The sequence below is a fragment of the Bombus pascuorum genome, chromosome 4 (assembly GCF_905332965.1).
Source record: "Bombus pascuorum chromosome 4, iyBomPasc1.1, whole genome shotgun sequence".
Lineage (NCBI taxonomy): Eukaryota > Metazoa > Arthropoda > Insecta > Hymenoptera > Apidae > Bombus > Bombus pascuorum.
The window spans coordinates 373750-385463 of NC_083491.1; the positions used below are offsets into that span (position 1 = coordinate 373750).

The following is an 11714-nucleotide window of genomic DNA, read 5'->3' on the forward strand; positions in this document are numbered from 1 at the left end:
TCGGTGTTTTCATTTTCGTTTTGCTACGTGGAAATCGTTAAACGTCGATTTGCTTCGCGACGGTTCGTATTCGCGAACTGAAAAGTTTCGCAATTTCAAATTTACGTTTGTTTGCGCTCTACTTTCCCGACTAGCTTCTATACCAACGTATCCGTCCCTGTCGTACCGACTGTCGATATTGTAGCGGTTGTAACGATAACTACCATATCGTAGAGTAGGAATGGACGCTCGTCTGCAATTTCGATGGAAAACGACTAGACGCGCGATCATCGCCACCGATACGCGTCGAATATATCACCGACGAGGTACGTGGTCGATAATTTCATAGACTATGAAACTAAACGCGCTTTTCGTAAAACGCCTTACCATCTAAACATCCTATTTCGCGTTACCGACAAACGGCCAGATGACGCGTAAATTATAAAAATTCTAAACTCGATGGAAAATATTCGGACGAAATACGTACGATCGTTTTTATTTTCTTTTCTTCTTTCTCTTCTCTTTTCTGTTTCTTCTTTTTATTCTTTTTCCGTTTCATTAACGAATAAACTCGCGTAGAATTTGCCAGAAGAACAATAAACGTTTAAACGTTTATTTCCGCCTGTGTCGTCGGAACGAGCGACATTCCCGTAAAAATGACCGTCTGTACTTCCATGTAATTATCGCTTATCAGGTGCGCGTGAGTTTTCCGTATTTAAAGTCTCCTTAGATCGTCTATAGTGACTTTGTCTTTTCCCTATATCGCGTCCTGTATTTACCTATAATTTCCACCGCTACGATTCATATTTTTCGGCTTTTCCTTTTTTTTTTTTTTTTTTTTTTTTTTTTTTTTTGCCACTTCTAACGTATCACGATGCACCGACCACTAGTTTACTGGTTCGTTTTCAAGGAGCAAATTTGGATGTTGGCGCGACAAGCCCGAAATATCGGGCGTGTGTAGGTTTTGGGTATCGCGGTATCGTTCGACGAGATCGTAACGTAACTGTTAGAAAATTTCCAAAGACTTTGCTCAAAATGTATAGTTGATCGCGATCAAAGTGATTTCCAAGAACCAGCGCGATTTTAATTTGAACGATTCTGTAAACCGACGATCGTCGGACGAAGAAAGAGGACAAGGAGAAACGGAATATTGAAGCTCGATCGTTCAAATATACGCGGATACTGGTTGTGAAAAGAATTTTTTTCCGTCTGCTCCATTTCGCTCGATGAATGAAAAGTTGTGGAAAGGCGATCTCATTGTCAAATGTCACGCTTTGATTTCTTTTTGGTTTGGTTTGGACTTTTTAAGCATAGTTTTCCAAGCAACTGGTATTCCGTGCTATTATTTGTCGCGCGATAGTATTTTCAGTTATACAAGCACTTTGAGGAACTGGCAATGATAATTATCTTATTCTTATTATCGAACAAGCAAATAAGAAGAAAAGAAAAATTACGTACAGGACGGATAACTATCGCGAATACGTATTTGAAAAATACACGGCGCAGATAATCCCATTGCGGTCAACTGATAATACTAACATATAATAAGTGTAAAGTTGGCGTAAAGATCGAAGATAAATTATATAAATGTTAAACAAAGGTTTGGCGAGTAAATATCGCTTGTCCGTGTTGACCGGCTATCAAGCCGCTGCGTTGGACCACAGAATAAGAGGAAACGGCTGTTAACTGGTCCATGGCGACGAGCGACGAGCGACGAGCGACGAGCGACGAGCGACGAGCAACGAGCGACGCACGACGCACGACGCGACGTATCGCCGAGGTGCAGAAGAGGCCGTGGGCGCGCGCGCGCTACCGCGTCTATCGACCAGATTCTCTCGTCTCTCCTCCTCTCGTTACCTCGCGCTGCCTATGGCCCCTGTATGTATTCCGCTAGGATCCCAGCCACGGCCACGGCAACGGCAACGCCTCGTCGCTATCTCCAACGTGTTCCGGGAATTGGGGACTGACCGACGGTTCCCACGTGGCCACGTGGAGAACACGAGGAGAAGAAGACTGTTCGTTCTTCGATGACTCTGTTCCCGTTCCCGGACTACGTTTTACGCTCGTTTTCCATCTTCGAACTGGTCCAAACGCTGCTCGCCGCATTTCACCCAGCGTCTCGTCATGTGAACGTCAAGTCCGGTCATCCAGTTGTAAAATCGTTTGCACCGTCGTACCGTCGCATCGTGCCTCCTGATCGTATATTACCGTTTCGATCACGCTGTTGCAAGATCCGCGAACGATCACGCAGGTATTCGTCGAGCAGTCGCAAAGTGAACAGCCGCAATGACGTAACACGCGGCGATGGTGATGGTGATGGTTTATGGGGATTTTGGCATCCGACAGTTGCGTTTATGCGGTCCGGTAAATTCGATCGGCAGACGTTCGAATCGGCAACCGTTGCCATCGGCTGCGGACGATTGAACGGAAAAGGGTGTTCCGGCCGTGAAAGGGAAACCCGATGGAAACGCGTGAAATCTGACCTGTTCTCGAAAACAAGGAGATGCGAGTAAGGAGAGCGGCGCGAGAGCGGCGAGAAACTCGGCTCCCGAAACCACCACCCTCTCGTTAAAATGCATCGAGACGAAAACTTGGTTACGTTAAAGTGCACCGAATCGAACCTTCCTCGCGTTAGACCACGTCGAATCGAGGCGTTCGGCGAGCCGAGCCGTTCAACCGTGTCAAATTGCAGGATCGACGAATTTTCCTCGCAGACCATCGCCAATCTCCTACAAACATCGCCTATATTATTATATAATCATACTTGTATCGTTTAATTTTCGAGCCAAAGTATCTTTAAAGGAGAAACGAGTAAGCCGAATTTACAGATTTTTCAAATTCTCGCAAGAAACAGCCGAAAGAAATTCGAAGCCGAGTATTCGCTTATAGATGAAACGCAAGCTTGTTAACGGCCTGGTACTCGTTCGAAATAGCCAGCGTACAAATCCCCTTTGCGTCCAAAGAGCACGAGTTTTTCAGGTGCAACCATCGTGCAGACGTGTTTTAAGCGGACGTATCGCTTCCAAGCAATCATCGAATCGGTTGGCAAACGTTTCTCCATTTTTGTTACTGGCGAAAAATCCAGTGGTCCGAACCGAGCGAACTTTCATCGTGGAAATCGTGGAGATGCGATGAAATGGTGGAAAAAACCTGTTAAAAAGCTCAGTGAGATTTACTCAACGATGCCTGCACTTGGGATCGTTTCGATAGAGGCTGACGGTGAAAAAAGCGGCGGAAAAAGCAGGATCGAAGGAATCCATCGGTAAGTCGGATAATTTCGCTTGTTAAAAAGAAAAAAGAAAAAAAAAATTAAAAGCTAACCGTTCAAATTAGAATCGGAATTAATAATATGCGTAAAGTACAGCGTAATTTTTCGTTCGCATTTCTCTTTCCCGTCTCGTTTCTTTCTTCTTATTTGTCCTGTAATTACGCTTTTCGTCTCTTTTTCTCTTAGTTTCCTATCTCTGTTTAACTTACGATCGAGATAACGCAATATTTTGCGATAGCGCAATTTTATGTTTTCCAGTCGGTGTGATTTCTTGCATGATTGCGAATATTACAGTTCGACGGGAAGGACTAGTCGTAAATTACAGAAATCTGAATCTATATCAAAGGCCACGATAACGACCTCGAATAGTCCTCTTCACGATAAGATCTGGGTATCGGATGATGCGTGTACCTGTTTTCGATATCTTTCAAACGTTCGAAGGTGATTAGCAAGGAAGGTTGCCCTGGCATGTGCGATCAATCTCAAAATAAGGTAAGTTACCAATATTATTAAGTTGCGATATTTTATCGTTGTCGTTCCTTCCGAACTGTATCAACAATACGCGAATCCAACGATAAACAATCCAACGATAAAGTTTGAATATAATAATAGCGTTAATATAATAACGGTTATAATGATAACGGTGAACAGGTATTTTTGAAATATTTGAAAAAGAACGTGAAAACCAAAGGGAATAAAGCAAGCGAGACGTTACTTTTAATAGTCGAACGATTCGTTTGTCCTCTCTCGCGACTCGAGTAATCCGCCAGCTCTTCGGATATACTTTCATAATTTACAATACCACCAACCGATCTTGTTATCAATGTTGTACCGCGATTATTCGCCTAGATACAACGAAATTAAGCAGAATTTCCCTATTTAACATATTCCAAATTACAAGAATTACGTCAACGTTTTTAACGAAATTTTCACATTTACGAGAAGTCAACGACAAATTTTGATCGATTCTCGTCTTTTGATAATCGTGTATTTTTTTCGATCGATGAATGCGATAATACGCTCTTTTCGCGATTTTATAAAAACGAAAGAGAGTGAACTCTTCAATATGGATTTATTGGATTTTCACGCTGTCAACCCATTGAAAGTTTCAAATCTTCTCTTATATTTTCGAAAACTTCGTTACCTTTAAATTCGAACGTTTAACGAAGATGTTTTAAGTTAAATATAATATTCGATTCTATCGATTGTTCTTCCTGTGAGATGTTTCTCATCTGAAAGTTATCGTTTATAGTTGATTAAGTTAAATTTGAAAAAATGAAAGAATACTTCCTTTTCATCATTAACGAGTAAATTGTACTTATCGTGTGTATACATTTCCAATTTGATTGTTATTTTGTCTGTTTTTTATGTACTTTAGATTAAATTGTGTATTCAGATGAAAATTAATAATAAATCAACAACTTGTCCGCTGAACTTAAATCACTTAATTACTTCTTCTTTCTTACTTATTCTTGTCGTTACATATACCGCATGGATATCGGATGATATAGAAAGATAAAAATATACGATGTAAAGATATATATTCAGATCCGAACATACGCATAACAAACGAGAAACGAGAAACGAGAAACGAGAAACGAGAAACTTGAATGATAAAAGCTTCGATTACTAAAAGTACCAATGTTAATCTATAAATGTCAATCTTCTTGTTCTATTTATCGAATTAGTTACTGGAAGCAGAACTTTTACTCTTCCATATATTATATATTCTATACTAATATTCTTCCTAATATACGGAATCGTGTTCTTTCTTGAAGAAACAAACCAAAGAGAAATCATTCGAATAGAAATATGTATAAGGAGGACGTAATGAGACGCGAGCGAAATTTTCTGAGAATAAGATATCAGCAAGATTATTTAACTAATTTATTTAAATAATTTAATTATTTTATCCGATAATTTTTATTTTTAGATACTGTTTCGTGGCGATAAAAAAACGCTAGATAATGAGCCTAACGCTTTTAACTTCGAGTTGCATAAGAAAATATACAAAAGTCGATCGCGGCTACAAAAATGGTTGATAGGGCTGCTGATCTTCCTATTCGTATCGTTAATCGTAATAAACACGTTCAACACGGAACAGTTTCGAGCGGCACGGTATGGAGCCATTATCAACGATACCTCGCAAGGTATACCTACCTATACGTATTTTTACTAAAAGCATAGGACTAGGAGGACTTCGTTTAAACATCTGTCATTTGTCGTTGTTAATTAATTAATTAATTAATTAAACGAACGACGAACGTATACTTTATTTTCAGACAATTACGTAGAATTGAAGTCTTTGTTCGCGTCCATAGCGAACTCCGGTTTCATAGTCCGCAACAAAGGTTGTCGAATTCCAGCGATGGATCCTTTCGATTCGGCGATTACGCGATTTATCGAGAAGGAAAAACCACTTATTTGCGAGCACGGAAGTCATTTACCGCTGGTCGATTCAAACGACACAGCCATCTACGTAAATCCAAATGCGATCGGCCATTTTTACAACGATTCAGGGGAAATCGATTGCTGCTGGCGCCCGTTCTGGCGAACGAAGGACGAAGATAACGTTGTTACGTCAGTAAGACTGATCATTCTTATTTTTATCGATCGTCTACGATTTCTTATTTTATTTTATAGAGCATTGTTCGAACCACGTGCAATTTTATAGCAAACCGTAACAGCATTAAATCCGCTATACGTATTTCTGTTATACGTTTTTATCGCTTTAGTCTGTTTCTTAATTTCAAGCGTAATATATTTATTTGATATTCGTAATTCGTATTTATAGGTACGGTAACAAGTGTTTCAAATTCGAAAACGCGACGGCCGTAAACACCGAGTTTGTGAAAGTGGAATGTTCGCGCAACAACGAGGTGATATACAAGGATTATCACGCGTTTGTACCTCGTTTCCAATCGGTAGAGAGCAAGTACGAGCGAGCCAGAGCGACCACTATGAAAACTGAACAGCTCAGCGTGTTAATAATCGGCCTTGACTCGATTTCACGACTAAATTTTCATCGTATGATGCCGAATACTGTCCACGCGTTGAAAGAACTTGGAGCGGTTGAATTTTTGGGTTACACCAAAGTGGCTGATAACACGTATCCGAATTTAGTGCCAGTCTTAAGTGGCTTGTCCGAGAAAGAACTGCACGATCTATGTTGGCAAAATAAAGATAAAACGTTCGACGACTGCCCGTTTATTTGGAAAAATTTCAGCGCATCTGGTTATCGAACGGGTTTCGGCGAGGATGCCTGCGGCATGACGACCTTCAATTATCTAAAACGAGGCTTCCGAGTTCAACCGACTGACTATTATCTCAGACCATTCTGTATCGCATCCGAGAAGGATATCGGTAATACGCACAAATTGAACGCGAATCTCTGCGTGGGAACCAGAAAAACGTTTGAAAACTTACTGGACTACGCTAAGAAATTCGCCTCGCGATTTTACAGGGACCCATACTTCGCCATGATCTGGCAAGCCAGCCTCACCCACGATTTCTTCAACTATCCGCAATTAGGTGACGATTCCTACTACAACCTCATCACCCATTTGTTCGCGAAACGGTTGCTAAATCAAACAGCGTTGATAGTGATGAGCGACCATGGCATGAGATGGGGCAGCTTTCGGCAGACTTATCAAGGAAGAATGGAGGACAGCCTTCCGTTCGTGTTCGTGGTGATGCCTCGATGGTGGAAGGAAAAGTATCAAGTAGCTTGGGCGAATTTCCGAAGAAACACGCGCAGTCTAACAACAGCTTTCGACTTGCACGAGACCTTGATGGACATACTGCATTCGGAAAATCTGCAGGAACCGCGTCTTAAGGCCCGACTTCGAGCGATGCCGAAAGATGAGAATTTGCCCCGTGGAATCAGCTGGTTTTTGCCGATTCCTGACTACAGGACATGCTCCATGGCGGGTATAGCTAGTCATTGGTGCATGTGTCATAACAGCTACGATGTTTCTTCGGATGACGAAAGTCTTCGGGACAAGGCAGTCTTTTTGGTCTCGCAATTGAATAACATGCTGAACAAGTTCGTACAATGCGCGGTCTTGAAATTGAAAGAAATTAAAGCAGCGAAAGCGTGGAAGGGCGAGGGTGAAAAGAACCAACTGATCGATTACACCATCACGATTCAAACGGAACCTGGTGACGCGATATTCGAGGGTACGATACGGTACAGAAACGAGAGTAAGACCAACAAGTTGGTAGGATCTGTTAGCAGATTGAACGCGTACGGAAAACAAAGCGCCTGTGTCGATGAATTCAATATGAGGCTATACTGCTATTGTTTGTAGCTTGATCTGCTTCTTTTTATCATCTTTTTTTTCTTCTTTCCTTCCTTTCTTCCTTTCTTCTTTTTTTCTATTCATTTTTCGAAAACTTTTAGAAATTCACTTCGACGAAAAGACTCTCGAATGACTATCGAACGAAATTAGTACGGTAGCCAGTGTACTGGTACAAAAAGAAAAAGTCACACTGTGATAAGATACTTGCTTTAAAGATGTGATTCACGGTAATCTCGTACTTAACAAATTAAGCGTCAACTAATAGTAGTATCGTTTTTATTGTGTACGATAATAATAAATACGCACAGTGTAATATGTTAATACACGAATAAGTAGTAAGTAAACGTGATTGGCGTGGTGCAGCGATATTATTGAATTTAAACCTGACCATATATACATGCGTTCAGTCTACTATGGGATACAAGTGTACGTGTACAGACGTATGTATAAAAATGCAATTGCAGAGAGATACGATTCTTTTATGTTACAAAAATACATTTTCTTCTTATATCGAAGCAAATGACAGCGACTTTTAAATACGACGTTTGATTTGTTAAGCATACTTAAGCATACTGTGAATAATTTTCAACTAAATTCAAAGAAAGACCTAATATGTGCTAGTATTTTAATTATTGGACGCGACTCGCACACTTCCTCCTATTAAAATACTTCATTCGTCTTTTTACAATAATATGCGTTCGACGAAAAACACTGATTACGTAAAATTACGGCTTTGCAGCAATGGTCCTATTGTCCTGTAATTACCGAAAGATCTAACTAGCCTTCAACTCCAACAACTATCTTCTTATGATTGTATTTTCTGAAACCTTAATTAGTAACGTTTGTATATTGTATATGATTTTCCTAAATTCACGTAGAACGATGTAACTCCAATACTTACTTATTATTTCTGTTTCACGTTTATGCTACAGATCTATATATCTGTGCTATAAAAAAGCATAAAATAATTTATTTATTATTTTGAGACAAGAGAAGCAGAGAAGTCACATTATCGGTCTAACGATGCCTGTCTTAAGATAGTGTCAAACTGGTTAATCATTCCCTTAAAAAGAAAATATTTACCATGAAACGCATATGCGTATATTTTTCGATAGGACCATGATATCGTTCAATGATTTTGGTTCAATGCAAATAACTTCTTTTACCTGTGCTAAAACGAGATGAATGCAAGCTCGATCGTTCAATGGTCGAATACAGAGTTGCATAGAATTAAAAGCATCGTAATAATTCGTAATAAAATGTTTGTGCACTAATTTTTAATACGATTGTAATACGAATCGGTGACATACTTGAGATAGTTATAGAAATTCAACTATAAATTAACAAAAACTACAGGTAATTACATAGGTAAGTACATTAGAATTACGTATAAAGATATAAAAATTATAATTTATTTATGGCCTCCTTTTTATGAAAGATTTTAAGGTTGCTGTGTACAAAGCAACAAAACGTTACAACATACTGTGTTGTATCTGACGAAAGAATTATACTTTAATTTTTGTAAATGAAGTGTACGCAGAGGTACTGAAATAAAACCTTTATAAAGTATAAACTAATGTACAATTTAATGTGAAACATTTTTAATAAATATTTAAAACGCAAGTTTAAATGATTGCACATTAAATGATTGATTTAGAGTTATCGATGACGGATGGTGTTGTACATTTTATTGCGAATAATGTCAATAGAAAAATCGTAATACAATACTTTATTATTGGATACTAGGTTTGATATTTAAAAACATTTTCATCGAGTATCTCTCACTGTTTAAATGCAAAATTTCTGTTCATGTAAAACACTCATACATCACCCGCGCGTGTTAAACGAAAAATAATTTATTTCGTTAAATAAACCGCACAACCATTCCTGACATCCGTGTAAGTAATTGGCAATAATATATATAACCAGTTTCTTATAATCAAAGAGGAAGTACGTGTACTTGCAATGGTTATTATGTTTGCTACATGTATCCATTTCAACTGACCTGATGGTTGGCTACCAAACCTGTTGGTACCCACATTTCAAGGAAGCGAAAGCACCACTTGGTATAGAAACACACTGAGTCAACACGCACACCTCGGTCGTATGCACATTTTATACTGTCACTTTGTACATACGTTACACTTAAAGTTCTTAATTTCCCCTTATTCCATTATAAATTCGATTTACAGAATCTTGTTGTAGTAGAGTTTTTATTTCTGCGTAAAGGGTAAAGAAAGATTGAACAAACACAAACACAGATCGTGTTATATGTCACGAACGTTATATGTTAAAATAACTTACCTTCTTTTTGAGTATCAGTGAATGCTGTCTCGGGGAAAGCAACATCGAATGTGATATATAAGGTGCCATGAAGATTATTATTCTCGTAATTAGGCATGCCTTCTCCCTTTTTCCTAATACGAGCTCCCGGTTTGGTTACTTTATCCCTCTGAATAGCTACTTTGTGACCATCTAAATGTTCTATATCCATTTTAAAACCTATTAACGCGTCCTGCATAGATATAGTAACATTTGTATATAGATCGTCACCAATTCTTTCAAAAACTGGATGTGGTTGTGTTCGTATTTTTAAGATTAAATCTCCAGGTTCCCCATCCAAATGTGGTTCACCTTCTGCTATAAATTTAGTTTCTTGTCCATCTACCATGCCAGGTTCTACTTCAACCTCTAATACACGTTCTTCTGTAACAAATTTAACATTTGGACATTCTGAACAAACTGATTGTTGCATCATTTGAAATCTTCCATTTCCTAAATTGCGAGTAACCAATTCTTGTCTACAATTACACTTTCTTGTTCCTTTTGCTGCCTTCGTAACTGGCTTATTTCTTGTTATCTGAAAGATAAACAATTTTGTACGTCCCATTTACGTATCTTCTCGATTAACTATAAAATCTTACCTCTATAAAATTTCCACTATATAATTCTTCTAAAGTAACTACTAAGTCCATTATGATATTAGATCCTTTAGGTGTTTCTTGCTGGTGATGAGATTCTCCGCCAAAGTGGAAGCCAAAATCACCAAAGAAACTTGCAAATGGATCAGCATTATTCATCATACCATCCTTTTTCAAACATTCTTCTCCGCATCTGTCATACATTTCTCTCTTTTCATTATCTGACAGAACCTCGTAAGCTGCACCCAGATCTTGAAATTTCTGAGAGGCATTCGGATCGTCTTTATTTTTGTCAGGATGTAATTCTTTTGCCAATTTTCTGTATGCCTTTTTTATCGCATGTTGGCTTGCTGTCGATGGTATGCCTAAAATGGCATAAAAATCTCTCCTGTAAAGATATATACGTACTTTAATTCCTATTTCTAATCTATCATATACTGTAAACACTTCAAATTAGCAGCCTAAATTGTTAGATCATTTCAACATCAATTATACGAATGTATTACTATACAAGATTGTAATATTTTTTTAGTAGAATTCTTAACGCAAAAACATAAATAATGAAGTCAGTCTACAAACGTACTTTAAACTTTATTTAATCCTTTTCATATTAATAGCTTCCGTGGATGGTTTACAAAGTAAAAGGTTATAAAGTTATCATAAAGCAAATATCTTCGATATTGAAAATAATTAAATTTTATAAGCATAGACAAGGTTCTCTCCACTTACCCTGCCACAGTTAGAATTACACTTATCATTACATTTATGAATAAAGACCAAATCAATTTTATTGCTGCCATTCTAGCAGACGTTACAACAAACATCGGAGCTTAGGATCGTGGGTGCTCCTGATTGGTGGGTGCTCCGAATTCAATTTATCCGACTTTGATCGACGATAAATGAGTTTTTAGGCGCGTACATATTCAACGAAAATGTTTGGATTTAACGTTTAGCAGAAAAAAATGATTGGTTAAATTTGACACAGGTATAAGATTTTTTTATACTTCAGCACTATTTCTAAAAATATAAAACAAGTTTCCAATAAACTTAATCCTTTGACACTTAATTATATATTTTATTATTATAGATAAATCTTTGATTCCTACTTCTTAGATGAATATAATAAGTATTAGCATGCAACAGGTGAAATGTTATGTAAAATTGTTTTAAAATTATTTTGCTTTAATACAACTGGCAGTACAAAGATTTCTAATATTTATCGCACCTAAATCTTATTTCAATAAA

General features: G+C 38.0%; 2 protein-coding genes across 2 annotated transcripts; one reads left to right on the forward strand and one right to left on the reverse strand.

Moving 5' to 3' along the window:
• The first annotated feature begins 2980 nt into the window (after positions 1 to 2980).
• On the forward strand, positions 2981 to 9121 carry LOC132906165 (uncharacterized). Its single transcript, XM_060958071.1, has 5 exons — positions 2981 to 3241; positions 3542 to 3739; positions 5181 to 5397; positions 5530 to 5827; positions 6042 to 9121. Exons 2-5 carry the CDS (start codon positions 3716 to 3718, stop codon positions 7555 to 7557), a joined length of 2055 nt encoding a protein of 684 aa, XP_060814054.1. The 5' UTR covers positions 2981 to 3241; positions 3542 to 3715; the 3' UTR covers positions 7558 to 9121.
• LOC132906166 (dnaJ homolog shv) lies at positions 8939 to 11339 on the reverse strand. The gene is made up of 4 exons (XM_060958072.1): positions 11199 to 11339; positions 10473 to 10857; positions 9853 to 10408; positions 8939 to 9767 (listed from the first exon to the last, which is right to left on the reverse strand). Exons 1-4 carry the CDS (start codon positions 11291 to 11293, stop codon positions 9703 to 9705), a joined length of 1101 nt encoding a protein of 366 aa, XP_060814055.1. The 5' UTR covers positions 11294 to 11339; the 3' UTR covers positions 8939 to 9702.
• Between the last annotated feature and the right edge of the window lie 375 nt (positions 11340 to 11714).